General features: G+C 39.7%; 1 protein-coding gene across 1 annotated transcript; it reads left to right on the forward strand.

Annotated features, from left to right (window-relative positions):
* Positions 1-32: 32 nt before the first annotated feature.
* On the forward strand, positions 33-17094 carry mrrf (mitochondrial ribosome recycling factor). Its single transcript, XM_067573703.1, has 7 exons — positions 33-136; positions 3373-3540; positions 3677-3829; positions 8514-8632; positions 13550-13641; positions 15628-15787; positions 16193-17094. Exons 2-7 carry the CDS (start codon positions 3375-3377, stop codon positions 16268-16270), a joined length of 768 nt encoding a protein of 255 aa, XP_067429804.1. The 5' UTR covers positions 33-136; positions 3373-3374; the 3' UTR covers positions 16271-17094.
* The last annotated feature ends 240 nt before the right edge of the window (positions 17095-17334 follow it).

Consider the following 17334-nt stretch of genomic DNA (forward strand, 5'->3'; position numbering starts at 1 on the left):
CGGTACACTCTGTGTACGGTTTCAAACAGATACCCGGACGCATGATGATGACTACGTAGATGTCAAATGCGGCTTTTTCCTATATGTTTCTCCCTTTGCTGACATGCTCCTGTGAAGCATTTGAGCTTGAGACTAAGTAAGTATGCTGTTTTGGGGGTCATTTAAAGTGGAAGGATGTGTTTTGGCTGATATTAACGGTAGTACTATGTTTAGCAGCTACGTAGTTGCGTTTTATGGCCGTTTTTGCCTGTAGTATGTGCAGAAGACACCGACCTTCACGTCGCTTCACTTACATAACGTGTTTAGACTAGTCAGTCAGGTCAAATATATATCCATTGGTGTTAATAATAATAATATAGTATTGCCTCTTACTCTAGTATGTTTTAAATAATCTAGCATTGAACCTGCTATTTGGAGGACTGGATAACAAAAAAATCATGATAAACCAAAGTCTTTCTGATATAGACATATATAGAAATATCTATAACATGCATAACTGATGTTCATTACATTGGACAGCATAATAATTCATTTTCAGGGATATTTTCTGGGAGAAATCAGGCACATGAAAGATACACTAAGATCCAGTCAATGAAGCCAGATAACCACAGGACACTATAATGTAGTGATTGAATTACTTAAATAGTAAAGTGTGTAGCCTACAATGTGAACTACTACTGAGACAATTAGTCTTGTTGATCAACACAAACCAACAATTGTGATAATCAATCAATTGCTTAAGTCACACATGAAGCACAAGATGTCAAATATTTGCTGGTTCAAGCTTCTAAAATGTGAGTATTTTATCCGTTTATCAGTTTTATAGCATTGTAATATGAATATCATTAAGTTCTTGGATGTTGGTTGGACAAAAAAGCATTTTGAAGATGTCTTTACCATTTTCTGATATTTTATAGAATAAACAATTATTCAGTTCAACAAAAAAGTAATAATTAAGAGGTTAATCCATAAAATGATCATTAGTTGCAGGGGTTAGATGAGGCAGCTCTGAGGGAAAGCCAGGCAGAGCATTATCAGATACACTGCTGTGTTATTTTCTGCTCAAACTGTAAAGTGTACAGACAGAGGCGAGACCATACGGGTTTGCCAGCTGGCTTCTGCTGCTGGAAGAAGGAGAGAGGTGTGTCTGCAGCTGCTGCTGTGTGTATGTGTGTGTGTGTGTGTGTGTGTGAAATCGACAGGATATGAGGCTACAGTATCCCACTGAACACCTGTGCTTCACCTTTTCTGCTTGACTTCCCCTCTAAAGAGATCCGTCACCATCCCACATCTGAGCCTATCTGCTCTGCCATGCTGCACTGTATCATATCTGCTTGTCAGGAAACCTGCCAGCCCTGGATGCCTGTTATGGGTTTGAATTGGAGGTGGTGGGTCCACAGTCTAGCCTAAATATTGCCATTGGAATATATTTGGATTTTGGTTAATCTGGAGTCAGAAGTGGATTAGATAAGGGGGTGAGCAGTCTTTGCTTTTAAATTTAAGCTGTATTTTTGTCCATATTTTACATTTAAAAAAACAACATTTTATGAAATAGTAGAATACATTTCTCATTTTCTGGCAAGAAGGAAATAAAATCAAGTCAAAAACAACTTTAATGACTCCAATATACATGAAAAAAATTAATCCCAGCATAAATTGCAATACTTATTTTTCCACTGGACATTTTATCAAAGAGTTGAATAAATCTTTTGGATGAGTCGAGAAACATCCAGTGGATTTTCTTTTACATTTTGTTGAGCTTCCAGCTGAAAAGAATTCCTAATTTTCTTTTTTTATTCTTCTTTATTTCTCATAATAAAATGACCTCGGTAGTGCAATGTATCGGGAAAGCCCTTCTCATTTGTGTCCAACGTGTTTTTAAGGCAGCAGTATGGTATGTTTCTCCTCACAGCCTGTACGCCAACGGTTCTAAATACTCACCAGACAAAAGATGATGTCAGTCAGGCTGCAGTACACTGCGAGCTGTTCACAGCCACTGACTGTGAAAGACAGGCTTTCGTGTGTGTTTGTGTCTGTGGGCTTTTCTGTCTCAAGAGTTTGTCTGTGCTTGTGTGTACGCCGAGGTTCAGCGACACCGTGTACAGTTGAGGGCTAGTCTGCGAGGTGGGAGGTGGTTAGTCCATAGAAAAGCAGGGGCTGGTCTTATATTGTTGTGTGTTTTTTGAATGGGAGTTTCCCCCTCAGGAATGCCCAAACAACTATGCGTGGGTTGAGTTCAGAGTTACTTTTAGCCTATAGATTTGTGTGTATGTAAGAGGAGGCAGTCTGCAATACAAGGGATGAAACAATTAGTTAATTTACAGAAAACCAATCCACAGTAATATCTAACACTATTTTAATCAATCTATTAATCATTTAAGATATTTTTAAAGCAAAAATGGCAAACATTCCCCAGTTTCAGCTTCTCAATTGAGAGGATTTATGGCTTCTCTTTGTCTAATGTGATAGTAAACTGAATATCTCTAGATGTTGGAGGGTTTGTTGAAACAAACATGACATTTGAAGACCTCACTGCTGGAAATTGTGGAAGGCATATTTCATACATTTTATGACATCAATTAAATTGGGAAAAATAATCAGCAGATTAATCAATAACAAAAAATAATTGTTGTTGCAGAATCAAAAGGGTCGCCTCACCACCAAAATTCAAAACACATATCTGGAAGCTGTCTTTAAGAATGTAAATTAAAACCAATAGTTCTGAAACAATTAGTTGATTAATTGATTAGTCAAACATTGCAAAATTGTTCTATAACAATTTTTTTTATCAATCAAGTAGTATATTATATCATGATACATATAGATATTGGAAAATTGCAACTACTGTGAGAGACTATTTCATCCGTATCACCCACCCCTTTGTTAAAGGTTTTTTAATCTTTAAATTTTGTGAAAGGCAGTAAAACAGGCCTATATTTTTCTAATTTTGACTAGTTGACAAACACAAGAAATACAGATTTTTCATCCATAAATCTGAGTAATGGATTTAAATATACCTGTTATTTATATGTTCAAAAAATTACAGAAAAAGCTTCCACAGGTAAAAACTTTGAAGAGATATGGCTGCCATTGAAAAAGAAAAGATAGCACTGACTGATTCGGTTCTGTTATTTCTTTTAACCATCTCTGATAGCTGACAAGAGAAAAAGAGAAGAAACTGTAATACGTCAATACAAGATGTAGGCCTACCTCCTACTGGCTGATAGGAGCTATTACTTCATTTTGATATATATTAACAGCAACATCTCAACTGGTTTATGATTTTACCAAACTTATTTAAATGATGTTACTCTAAACTCAACAACATTGTGTTCCTCTCTAACAGCATTTTTTATTTATTCTCTCACTCAGTCATGGCTATGAATCATCTGAGCCTGCTGCGTCCTCTGCTGTGTCAGTCTCTGGTGCGGCAGGTCAGGTGTCCCCTGGTGGCTGCCACCAGGCTCCCTATCTTGCTCCCCAACACCACCAGCTACCCTACTGCCTGCGCCCGGCTCTATGCCACCAAGAAGGCAAAAGGTAAATGAGGAGATTGCAAAGACTGGCGATCACATGTGAGCAACATCTGTTTGGTTACTGGATCTGATATTATTCGTCTTAGATATGAGTCTCCACTCTTCCTTCAGTCCTTCTTTCCTTCTCTTCATCTTTTAAGCCAAGGCAAAGGGCCAGTCAGCGAAGATGAATATTAACTCGGCTTTGGTTGAAGACATCATAAGTCTGGATGAAGTGAAGGAGGACATGACAGCCGTTGTCAGTGCGCTCAAAGACGACTTCACACGCAACCTCAGCATTCGAACCTCGCCAGGTATTCGTCTTATCTCGGTTTCTTTATTTTCACTCCCCTCTTATGTTTTCTCTCTGCTTGTGTCTCCTCACATCACTCTGTTTTTGTTTCTCAAACTTTACAGTCTCATGTAGAAAACCCCTCCAAAAAATAATGAATACACTGACTCTCAAGTTTAATATTGAAGTCACTTTACTCATATTTGTAATGAAAACAAACTGGAACAGATACAATTTAACATAAATAACTGATATTGAACTGGACTGAACAGATATTGTTTTGATGCAACAATGAGAAATGACAGTATTGTCACAAATCTAAGTGTTTAATTTAGTTGCTCAGCTTGTTATTTCCTACTATTGTTACCAGAGGGTTGATGAGGAAAAACACGCAAGAACAATAGAACAAATGCAGTAAATTGAACATCACACCGTGTACAGATACACGTTGTTTATGTGGAAGTATTCTGCAGACAGTTAGAGCTTAGTAATTCACCTCTTTTTCCAGTGTAATTCTCAGTAGTGTTTCCATTTTGACCTCAGCCCTCACAACTTGCCTTAAAAATCAAAAGCATTATTTTATCCACTGTCCAGCACCAGGTTCCATTTGCAAAGGTATGTGTGTGATCTCATGGATGGCTGCAGTCCCACCACAATGATCAAATGTTTATTCACTTCTATTCTTCGCTGCCCAGTGTTAACTTTTCCTCATTCTGGCTAGACTGCAGGAATCCATGAGTTCACAGATTATCCATGAGATACCTCAAAATACTTTTAAACTTTCAATAAGGTTGATATTGGCAACATGATATTGTATGTATGAATCATATAGTCATATAAGTGGTGAGTTTTTTACATATAGGGCCACCCTGCTAGTTGATTTCTACTTTGAATTTGAAATACAGATACCAAACACACATATGAATCTTGTATGTTTGTTGAAGCTTGTTTGTTTGTTCTCCAAAAGTTCAGTTTACACGTAAGTCCTTTGCTTTTTCCACTCTTTTCTTTCTTAAAAGCACAGGCACATTTTTACTTTGAGGTAAAAGTAAGTTCTATTTTTTTCACCTACCTGATAATATGCCCAAGGGCTTAGAGTGAGGAGAGCCCTATGTGACCTTACCTTGACCCCAGTTTGACCTCTGTTTCCCCAACTACATCCAGGTCATGACCCCCTTCGCCTCTGGGTTCTAACAAATGGGAGCTGGGCTTGGGGGTGGGGGATAGTCAGAGGTGGGGTGGATAATGGAAGGTCCCACTGGAGGAGACGGACTTCAGACTGAAAGTGTCTGAGTTTCTATTCCTCTTCCTCCTCAGACTATCGTTTTGATTCGCATCCTCTGCGTTGCATCTTTACTTTCACACAAGACGCAAAGGTGGTTACACAACAGAAGCACACGTAGTTGTGATTTTTCTGGTTAACCCCTCAATATCTTTTGTTGTAGATTTCCTCCAACAGTTTCACTTCTCTTTATTTAATTATTATTATTATCCCATTGTTCATGTTTTTTTTTTCTCCTTTCATCATTTAGCAATTTCTTGCCCATTTTCTGTCATTAGTTCTTCCCTTTATCCTTCCATTACTTCCCCTCTTCTTTTGTTTCTTTTTTCCAACAATGCTCAGCTTTGTGTTTTGGCTTTTGTTCAAACAACATTTAAAATTACATTTCTTATTGACCTACAAGGAAATATTTGTTCACGGGGCCAAAACTTCCCAACTTCACTCCTTCCATCTCTTCAGTCCTCCCTCTTGTCATTCTTGCCTCCTTCGCTCCACTCTGTCATCCTCCCTGCCTTCTCCCTCCATCTGTCTATCCCTCACTGCTTTCCTCCAGTCCGTCCATCCCCCCTCTCTTCTGTCCAGCTGCACAGTAATCCAGGGAGGCAGCAGGACTTAGAGCTGACAGCAGAGATGAGATGGTGGAATGAAATGACGTCAGTTGTCCGAATGTGTGTGTCTCGTATGAGTGTGTGTGTGTGTGTTTGTACCATAAACCTCTCATCTGGCTCTTATTAAGCTTATGAGTGTGTGTGTGTGTGTTTCTGCGTGGATATGGTGTGTGTGTGTGTACTGTTGTGTGTTGTCATGAATGCATACTGCGTGTGTGCACACGTGTTTGTTTGTGTTTGGCAAACGTATAGCAGACAGTCATAGACAGATGCAGGGAGAAGGGATCAATGCTGTGATCACTATATTATGGTTAATAGTCACAGATGCGTAATCTGGTCCTAAATCTAGCTCTGTTTCCATGGAAACTTTGAACATGGTGACACTGAACAACAACAGTACAGGAAAAATACCTTTTCAATACCTCAAAACAGCTTCCAAGAGGTCTTCCAAGTTGAAGATATGATCTATTGGAGCTTAAAGGAATAGTTCAACTTATTTGGAAGTACGCTTATGTGATTTTTGGCGAGAGTTAAAAGAGAGAATATTGATACCTCTCTAATGTCTGTTTGTTAAATATGAAGCTACAGCCAGCAGGCGATTAGCTTAGCTTAGCTTAGCATAAAGATAAAAACAGGGAAACAGCTAGCTTGGCTCTATCCAAAGGTAACAAAATATGTTGATTGTTTAATCCGTACAAAAACTCAAAACAGAAAAAAATGTTAAAGGACCAAAGTAAAATTGACAGTGTGGATCATTAAACCTGCATTAACTAATTTTTTGGCCACTTGAGGGCAGCGGAAACAATTTGTCAACACAACACTGACATCTCGTCACTTTTTAAGTTGATATATTGCACTTGTTACATATCCAGCAGTTACAGAGTAACATTGTTGTTCATTTGGAGTCGTGTTTCTGTCCACCTGGTGAATGTAAGTCCAATATTCCCTCTCCTTTAGCTCTGTTTTTGCTCTCTATCAACACCAGAAGGAAATATCTGGCTCTTTAGCTGCTAAATGTTCCACTATGTTCACCAGCTATTAGCTGCCCGTGTCTGCTGTTTGGTACTGAGCAGGTAGTGTACAATGGGTTCTTAGAGCTTTTTCTCTGAAAACAGCTGAGACCAAGCCAAAACAGTAAAGTTGCAGTCAGACAGCTAAACAATGAGCTGAAACTCGCTATAAGGCTCCGGAAAGCCGATTTGAGCTGCAGAGTCAGGTGATAATTTTCTGTAGTTTCATCATTTGATACATTGTTATGATAAAAACATTAATTATAGCCACTTCAAACTCAATCTAGTGAAATCATCATTTGTTTGTTACTAAACCTCAAAAACAAATCATATTCAACAGCAACATCAAATGTAATCATCATATTACATCATATGTAATATTTTGGTAAAGAAAATTTCTGATATTTGCCCTCTGCCCGTCTCTCAACCCTCGTACTCCCTCCTCACCCTCCATCTTTGTAGTTAAAGAAATGACTGTCTGTCTGCCCTCCTGAAGTACTAACAGATGTGTAGGTGCACATTGTCAAGGCACAGGTAACCAAGACAGACAGGCAGAAGGTCACAGATATGGACATGAACAGCCTGCATACACACAGAGAGGCGGGCAGGTTCAGAGTTGAGCACACAAATGGATGTTTGAAGTCAAAGAAGGAGACAGAATAATTGGCAGGCAGGTAGACAGTATGTCAGTGATTCAGTCAGGGCGCGGCCTTTAAATAAAAGGTATCCATCTCATCACATCATACCAACCTTTTATTTTTAATTTCTTCTTCTGCATCTAATCTCTAACCGGTACATCCATTTTTTTTTTTTGTCTTTTTGCCCTTGAAATCAAATGATAAATTGATCGCATAGAGAAAATTACACCGTTGGCTCACCTCCCCTTCACCCCCCTTTTCCACACACAAATACACACACCACACCACCGCCACCACAGCCCCCGACGGGTACGCAGGGAGGGAGTGATGTTAGGCAGAGGTGGAGAAGAAGGAAACAACTGCGTCTGAGGTTAGCCAGATGGAGGAGAGAATGAGAGAGCGGGAGGAAAAGACAGAAAAGACGAAGAGAGGGAGGGAGGGATAGAAGTCAAGTCATGTTGGCAAACTTACCTTCGCTTCTCTCGCTATTGACAGTGAGGAGTAGATCATGGAAACTCTTGAACAGCCTGACAGTGGTCTCTTCATTTTTTATTTTTTTTACTTACTCATGCAATTTGTGGCTTCTGCTGCACATTCGTCTGTCGTCTATTTATTTGTTAATCTGTAGGTCTGACTGAATGATTGACTATGTGTTTTCATTTATGTGAAGCAGTCACGGAAACAGTGTCATCAAACCAAATATACTAGAGCCTCAGCAATACTTGATATTTGTGCCTGATCTTCATACTTTTTAAAAAAAAAAATCATACATTAATCTATCTGTTAGTATTCTTTTTTCATATGTAAATACAGTATTTTGTGTTGAGATATGTGAAGATATGTTTGAGTCAAGATATTTTACAGCTCAACAATAAACTTTATTATCAAAGATATATTTTCAATAATAAGTAAAAACACGATTAAACTTAAGATGAGAAAAATATAGTCAAGCATACATAAAATGCAGCCTGTAAAACATTTATTTCTGCAGTTTACTGATGTATTTGTGATTACCAGGCTTTTTATATTTACACATCCGTCCCGGGGCAACAAAACAAAATCAGGGTGATTTCATTGCACGTGGCAAGAGTAAAATGATGCCTTAAATTGTCTGTGTAGCTAAATAAATAAAGTAAATAAATAATTACGTTTATCTGCATTTGTTTAGGAGCCCTGGATCACATTGTGGTGACAACTCAAGATGGGAAGTTCCCTCTCAACCAGCTGGGCCAGGTCTCCATGAAATCATCTCAGTTCATTATGGTCAACATGAGCAGCTTCCCTGAGGTAAGACGATCACACACACACACACACACACACACACATACACACACAGATTCTTCCTACCAGTATTTGTTTGTCTCATACGGACAAGCACACAGTAACTAAGCTTTATAAAAATAATCCAAAGCTCAGACAGATGGACGGTCCTGAGCCAGACCAGAACTCGAATCCAACAACTCTGTGTAAATGAAACCTGACCTGCGTCTCTCTCTCCAACTGTGTCTCAGATGCTAATTGATTGATCACTCGGGGAGCCCTTTGTTCTGGGGTGAAAGATAGCAACAAAAACCTAAAGTGTATGTGTGCATGTGTGTGTGCGCGCTGATATGCGGTTATGTCTGCGTGTGAGTTGTCACAGAATAGGAAATGACCTCATTTTACCCCCAGGTTAGGAAGGAATGGATTATTTTTCTTTTTTTTTTCACTCCTTTTCTCTCCCTCTTTTCCCTTCTTAGATGATGCAACACTGTACTAATCAGAGCTCCAGAAAGATATTTTGTCCATGGGGGCAAGGCAAGAGTTTTAGTGGCCAGACTTTCTAGTGGTCTGGAAAATCTAAATGAGCTTTTTTAGCATTTACCACGACATTATGCAATCATATATCCGCAGACAGTCGTGACTTGAGTTCTCTCGGTTGTTGTTAGCCATAGCTCTGCCGGCTTCTCATGAGATGCAACAATTTGAGTCAAGTTCTTGATTATTTGTGCAAATGAGAAAAAAAGATGCAAAATTAATGCACATTAACACACAGTTGAGATGATGAATCCCACCCAATAAATAAACTTTTAATGACTTTAGATGCGGAGGATAGTGATTTACCTGATGTGCAAGATGGTTTGTTACACGGAACCATCTGAGAAGTCGTCCTTGGAAACTGTTTGGAAAAGGGCAGGCACTTTCAAAAAATACTTGGCAGGTGAATGGATGAAGCATCTGTCTATCACCGTCTTACCTTGCTAGGGAGCCGGGTTCGCGAGATCATGCGAGAATCCTCAGAGGACGCTGATTGGTCCAAACCACCAGTGGTTCGGACACAAGCTCATGACTTGAAGGCTGACAAGATGGATTCTCGCGTGATCTCATGATGTCGTGATCTCACGAATCCAGCTGCCTTGCAAGGTAAACTTATGATCTCTACATACATGCATACATTTGTTATGAAAATCTAAGATAAGGGAACACAGGTGCAGTCTGGGAGTTTAACCGAGGTCAGAGGAATGGGAATCATGAACGATACCACTGTGGAGGTGATGTTGATATATACAGTGTGTGACTCATAGTATAATAATACTCAATATACTCAGTAATGAGTAATTTAGAGTGTCAAAACAGATGCATACAGAAAGGTACAAGAATAAAAATACAGAAGAATAAACTTAAAGGGCTATGAGGAGAAAAATATAAGTTAAAGCTCCTTTATGCTCTGTGATTTTGGGACTGAGACGAAAGTTGACGTGGTAAACTCTTTGGTCGTCACTCCAAACGGTGATCCTAGATCACACTGAGAGACACGTGCATGACGATGGATCTGGAGCTTTGGTGACCAAAGACAGCCTGAGGCAAATTTCTAAATTCTCACAATGATGAACCACTTCTACAAACAAGCCAATCAGAATACAACATGAAACGACACAGAGCACACTGGCCTGCATGACGCTTCATAAGTACAGTACGTACAATACGTTCATGGCATACAAAAGCCAAAATGATGGAAGTAAAAGAAAAAGAAGTTTGTGTGACTGTTGCTGCATTTTCAAAACAAGAGCGGCATAGATGGATGAAGCGAGCTGATGACGTGTCTCTGCTTGCATACACTTTTTTCTATTTACATCGTAGTGCTACAGTTCAGCGCACAATCTGACACACGTCATATTCTTATCTTACAGTCTGATACAGATTGCAACCAAGATTTTATCATAGACATCTCACACAATGAGACGCTTAAAGGCACCTTTAGATACAATAAAAGAGGTGGAAGAAGCAATAAAGACAGATTAAGACCAGGAGGATAATCTAAATCTACCTGTTCCAGTGATTAGAGACCTGTGTACATAAATTCACTTTATCCAAGATGTTAAGCAGTTTTTATAAGTATGGTTTTGTTCTTCACCTGTCCCTTAATACAACAACAACAACAAAATGCTTTTGTAACGATGTTCCTCCACTTTCTGTTTCACCTTTTTTGAGACTTGAAAGCTGCGGTTTCACATTTTGTTCTCCTTTGTACAGATATCACAAAAAGACATGCAAATCTAAGTGTTTATCAGCATCTCAGATCAGGAAATCCATTCTTCAAATCCATTCTTGTAGCTCTTTCCCAGAAACTCTGACCACAGACCACACACACGCCAACAGACACACTTACACACACACATACACACACACGCATGCTACCCTGTCGTGCCCCTACGTTACCCATGTTCCACGCAGAGGTGAGTCCTCAGTACCCAGAGCTAATAGGCTTATAATGATGCCTATCCATTACCAGGCACTCCAGAGGCCCTTCAATTGTTTTCCATTCATTCATTGACAGCAGCCTGGGAAGGCACAGTGGAACAACAACTACCAGCATGCTTAGATCAGGAGGCAATTTTGATATATGTGTGTGTGTGTGCGTGCGTGTGTGCATTTTTAAGCATCCCACCACTTTGTTCATAAAGTGTTTTCTTCAGGACTCCCTTTTTAAACACGCACACATTCCTCTCCGCTCGCCTCGCCGCTTTGAACTTTGCGTTTGATGTGAAACTTCAGCGTAATTTTTCTCCCTCTCCAACATATTATCCAGAACCTGGCCGGGCCTCTCCAGAAAGAAAAAAAAAAAAAAAAAGTGCTCGGTTTTCCGTAACCACCGGAGCGGTCAGAGAGGGGAAGCGGTGATGAATTTGATGCTGAGAACAATCAAACATAGGTATGGGCTGAATCTATCACCCCGCACTCAAAGAGAGCAACCAGAGGCCTGCGCTCCGGATGATTTTAACAAAAAGAAACGAGACCTCATGAATTAATTTAATGCACACAAATAAATTCCTTTAATCTCGCTGCCATTTCTTTTCCCCCAGCGGGAAAGGCCAGAAGTAGCTGTCGAGAAAGGGGAGTAGGGTAGAAAGGGATAAAAAAAAAAGAAAGAAAAGGAAATGATATGCTCTTTTTCCTCGCATTGCGCGTTTGCACCCTTTGTAAAGCTCAGTTAAGGGAATTGTCATGCGGTTGCAGAATTGTTTCGAGGAGTGTGACTTTGTTTTCAGCGGTTCAAAGGATTTGGCTTTCTCCCCCTCGTCTGTATGCACTGTTTAACTGTAGCTCTCTGGTTCTAATGTAGTGTTTGCTGGACCGAAGGATTGTGTTGTGTATATGGTGGATAATGTCTTCATGTTTCACATATGTGAATGTTGTTTTAATATTTACAATTGAGTCACATGTAAGCGTCTTTTTCTGCCTGCCTGCCAAACAAATGAAAATAAACTTTTAAATGCAATTCCTAAGAAGCCACTAGATCAATTAACTTCTCAGAAGCTCTTAACAACATCTTTGTTTGATCCTGTGTTGTTTAGAGATATCCTTTTTAGCTTTTACAGCACCAGCTGCCTCTCTAGCCGCCATCCACATCGGCACCGGTTCACTTCACAAAACACACAGCGTTCTTCTTTTCCATTTCCCTCTGATCGTCTTCGTCCCGTAGCCTACAAAGATCACAGATGGTGTTTGGGGGGAAATGTTGGTTTCATTTTTTAAAAAACTTTTTCAATAAGCCATTTTGGCAAACAGCTGAGAAGAAGGAAAATTTCTGCAGATGTTTCCGTTTCAAGTGATTTTGACAGAAAAATTTACAATAGGCAGCAGTTTGTTTTTTTCAAATCCATAACTAACCCAACTGTCTTGCTGTATGTAGATCAGAAACCTACATTGTCACTTGTGCTCAATGTAGACAAAAGTATCTCTAACCAAATGTAGAAATGGCTTCTGATGATCATTTTAATCTAATGTCCATCCTCACAGACATGAAGCTGGTCTTGACAGAACATATATATTTTGACTTTTGGCATCACTGAAGTATGTATTGATCACCCAAACAGAACTGTAGCAATTGATTGTTTTATTACTTAAAAATATCAGTTAATCATGTATCATTACAGAGGATGATTTAAGGATATGTTGATTTTTGCAAAATACAGACTTAATTGCCTCTCATTTGATAAAAAATAAACAAAGTGGTTAGAAGTCGTTTCCTTCTGTCAACTGACCACATGCTCGATAGATCGAGCAAGGTGTATATGTACAGTAACTGGTCACTGTTAATTCCAACAAAATAAAAAAGGCAAATCACCTTCAGATAAACAGAGCTCGGTGTTCACATGGATCCAGTCATACGTGAAGTTTTGCCTTGATACTGTCACTGATGTATGTATGATGTATGATGTATGTAAATGAGGTCAGTGTCTTCAATGAAGAAGCAAAAAAAAAGATTTTATATTCGAAAATACATCCAAATAGTAACACATATAAACTCAAAAGCTCATATGTGTGCACCGGTGTGTGTGTGTGTGTGTATATGTGTGTGTGTGTGTATCCATGTATCATACACAAGCAGACTCTCCTGTGGGGTCACTGGAGGTCAGCACCCTGCCCTGCAACCTCTCAGTCCTGTCCCACAGGGCTGAGTGCTGACAGTGGCCCAAGGCACTTCCACACTGCACGGGCTTCCCCAGACACACACACACACACACACACACACACACATTTAGACACACTCACACATACACACACAACACCTTAATGATTGCCAGCTGGAGCTAGGCCACTACCTGTAGTTGTACCGCTGCTTTTCCATTCAATCTGCTGCTCGAGGCAAAGCACACATTCATATGTGTGTGTGTGTGTGTGTGTGTGTGTGTGTGTGTGTGTGTGTGTGTGCACCCTCAGGCTACAGCGGCTGCCACCCGTGCTCTGAAAGAGAGTAGCATGAACTTAAACCCAGAGGTGGACGGGACGATCATCAAGGTGCCCATTCCCAAGTGAGTCTCTTTCTCTGACACACACACACACACACACACACACACACACACACACTCATAGCCCCGAGGGCAGAAACACTTTCCTGCTTTAAGCATTTTCACTTTTAGTCTTCTTTTGTCATCCCTGTGATCCTCCAGGCTTCTATTTAACATATCATTTTAATTTTTAATTTTTACCTGAAACAATTGGTTGACCTGTTAAATCAATTATTCAATTAACAAAATTAACTCATTTTAATCTTGATATAATCAAGTTTTCTACTTCTTCTTTTTCAAAATAAGACAAAGTTAAGGTATCACTGTAGACTGTTGTAACAGGAGTTAGACATCATCTTTGACAGTAATTGATGAATGTACATTGTCATTGTAAAAGTCTCACCTAGAGTTGCAACAATTAGTCAATTTAATTGATAAGTAGATCAACAGAAAATTAATGGCCCGCTATTTTGATAATTGATTATTTAACTAAGTCAAGTCAAATTTATTTGTATAGCACATTTTATACAAAGTAATCTCAATGCTCTTTACACACAACACATAATAAAACAAATCATTTATACATATTTAAATACATATGTACAAAAAAAAAAAAAAAGAAAGACACAGATTCATAAAAATAATTCATCCTGCCTACCCACACACCCAAACATACCCAGACATTATCGATCAAATTTATTCAAAATCCTCTGGTTCCAGCTTCTTAAATAATAATTTTCTGGTTTCTTGAATGTTTTTGGGTTGTTGAATGTTGGACGGGACAAACCGAGACGTTTTAAGTTGCATCTTGGACTTTGGAGAAAGACTGATTGACATATTTTTTTACCATTTTCTGACATTTTATAGACCAAATAACTAATCTACGATTTAAGAAAATAATCGACAAATTAATTGATAATGAAAATAATCATTAGTTGGAGCTGTGGTTTTGCTTGTCACTCGTTAATACATCCCTCAGTCTCCCGCTCTTAGCTGTAACTGACAGATTTATTGACTTATTTGCTTGTAGATGTATGAGACCCTGCGTGTGTGTTGATCTGAGCGTAGGGTCAGTCTCTCTCTCTCTCCCTATTCTGACTAGACCGCTTTCTCTCTCGCTCTTTCTGCCAAGTCAAACAACCTCACAGAACTATCCATCACTCACTCACTAAACCACTCTGTGTGTGTGTGTGTGTATATATATATACATTATGGTTTTACTCATACACACATGTGCAAGTAAGTCTGCATGTATGAATGCCGGCCTGTGTTTATGCGCATGTATGTTCATGCATGTGTGTGTGTGCGGATGGAGCAGCAGGTGTTAGTCTGGCAGAGGCGGGACACAAGAGTCAGACTGCTTTCCCCCTGCAATCAGTCTCGGCACGCTCCAAGCCTCCATTTGCATTTCCAAAGAGAAGGCGCTCCTTGATTGGCCCTGGAATCAGTAATTAGGCCGTATTGTTTGCGGTAAATAGACTCAGCACTTGGATTGTTTGCAAATAGTCCCAGAGGCAAAAACAACTAAAAAAAAAAAAAAAAAAGCCAATTAAGGACAAAGAAGGAGAGTGAAATGGGAAGTAGGATTTTCTGAGTGATTAACAAATGCAAAGTGAATACAAAGTTCTCGTGCTGACGGATGTTTCAGCTCTGGTCTGAGACCTTGAGAAGTGATTGTTGTTAGCTGCGAGTCAGAATTAAAATGATTAGAAGTCATGCCTACTACAAGCACTTAACATCCCTGTTTGCAAAATATTGTGCAAAGTGTATTGCCCTGCTTTTAAGAGGAGTTGCTGCTTGATCCCATCGGCTGAATTTTAGCTAAGCTAAGCTAATGTCATTCAACATATCTTCAATCTGCACACAGAGACATAAAAGGTGCACGGATGACTGCGTGCCGCTGCTTTGTATAATCTATTTACCTGTCTTCCAGAGATTCTTTTTTCCGTCTTCTGTCTTACTTCTTGGTCTTCTCTCTTTTCTCTAATCTCCTCCCCTACTTCCTTGCAGAGTAACGCGAGAACACAGAGAGAACCTTGCCAAGATGGCCAAACAGTTGAGCAACAAGGCTAAAGACTCACTGAGGAGAGTGCGATCTAACGCCGTCACACAGGCCAAAAAGGCGAAGGAGGGACACTCTGAGGACACCATACGACTCGTAGAAAAACAGGTACGTGTAGGGAAGAGGAAAGGGAAATTCGGGGAGATCAGACTGAGGAAGGGAGGTCTGAACGACGGTTAAGATGAGACGGCGGATGAGTCACAAAACTGAAATTAAAAAAAGATCTGAAACTATTGTTACTGCCATTCAAACCATGCCCAAGGGTACAGCTTTTTCTAATGTGAAACTATGATTAAAACAATATCCTAATAATTTGTTTCCAGTGGTAGTATTTCACAATATTTTTTTAATTCAAAAAGTGAGAAATTCAGCTGAGTCCACCATCAGTTCAGTCATATCCTGTCACGTTGCAGCTTTATACTGTCATCCTTTACTAGAGAGATGCTCGACAGTGAAAATTGAGCCCAAAAAAGAATTCTAAATCCTTTTCCGTCTTCTCCTCTGCCTTCGCAGATTCAGCAGATGGCCGACAACTTTGCAGTGGACATTGACAAACAGCTTGCAGCCAAGACCAAGGAGCTGTTAGGCTGACTGTGACGATTTAAAAGAAACGGACAGGTCTTATTTTTTATACTTAATCACTTCGTTACAGCTGTACACACAGATGGACACACTCAACAGCAGCTACATGTCATTTGGATCATGTTGATAATGGACAGTGACTGGATCACAATGAGGGTAGTTTTTGAGTCCTGTTCTCATGATGAGTCTACCAGTCTGAAAGCTTCACACAGAAGACAGAGTCTGGTTCCTGTTTGGGTTCCCTTGGCAGACACTGGGCTTCGTTGCCTGCCCACATCACTGGCAAAGCTCTGCTCTTCGCTGCTGGGTGATATCTGTGTTTAACCATCGGTACATAAACAGAAATTGGCACGGAAACAACAACAACGACAGACTGCCAGTCACCTCCCTCCTCCCTTGTTACTTTTCCTGTCTTCAAACAAACACCAAGCGGGGGACGGATGGACTTTTAATGGGATTTGTGGGCCTCTTCCTAATCAAACCCCTTGCCACAAAGACTGTCTGTTTATATAAAACAAGCGCACCCGTCTGAATGTAAACTGGCTGTGGGTTCGTCCTGGTGGCAAGAGCGAGAGAAAGGGAGAGAGAGAGAGTTTGTTCCAGAGACGCAGGAGCCGACTGAGCAGATATCATTAGCGCGTTGCCAAACATTTGTTTCGCATTGATTAAAAAATGCACTTGAGTTAAAAAAAAAAAAAAAAAAAAAAAAAAAAAAAAGGTCTTTAATTTCTGCCCGTGTCTAGGATTGATAATATGGCTACTCTCTTTTAAACACAATAAAGCTGGGAAAGTAACATTATTGATGGACCCCATTAAAGAAACACTGCTTTGTACCATGTGCGTCATCTTTCTCTCGCTTGTTTTCTTTTCTTTTTTCTCCACTTTTGGTTTTGAAGTCGCTCCCTCCTCCATTAGTTAGAGTGATAATGGACTTTTCCTGTGTACGGACCTTTAGGTCCTGGCTGCTGGCACCACAATTGTCCATTAGGAAAAGAGGCTTTAAATGTTGTGCACTTGGCCCTCTTTGTCTTTAAATAGCTGCACTTTTAAAGACACAGTCAGGGATTGTTGTG

Source organism: Thunnus thynnus, chromosome 19, assembly GCF_963924715.1.
Source record: "Thunnus thynnus chromosome 19, fThuThy2.1, whole genome shotgun sequence".
Classification (NCBI taxonomy): domain Eukaryota; kingdom Metazoa; phylum Chordata; class Actinopteri; order Scombriformes; family Scombridae; genus Thunnus; species Thunnus thynnus.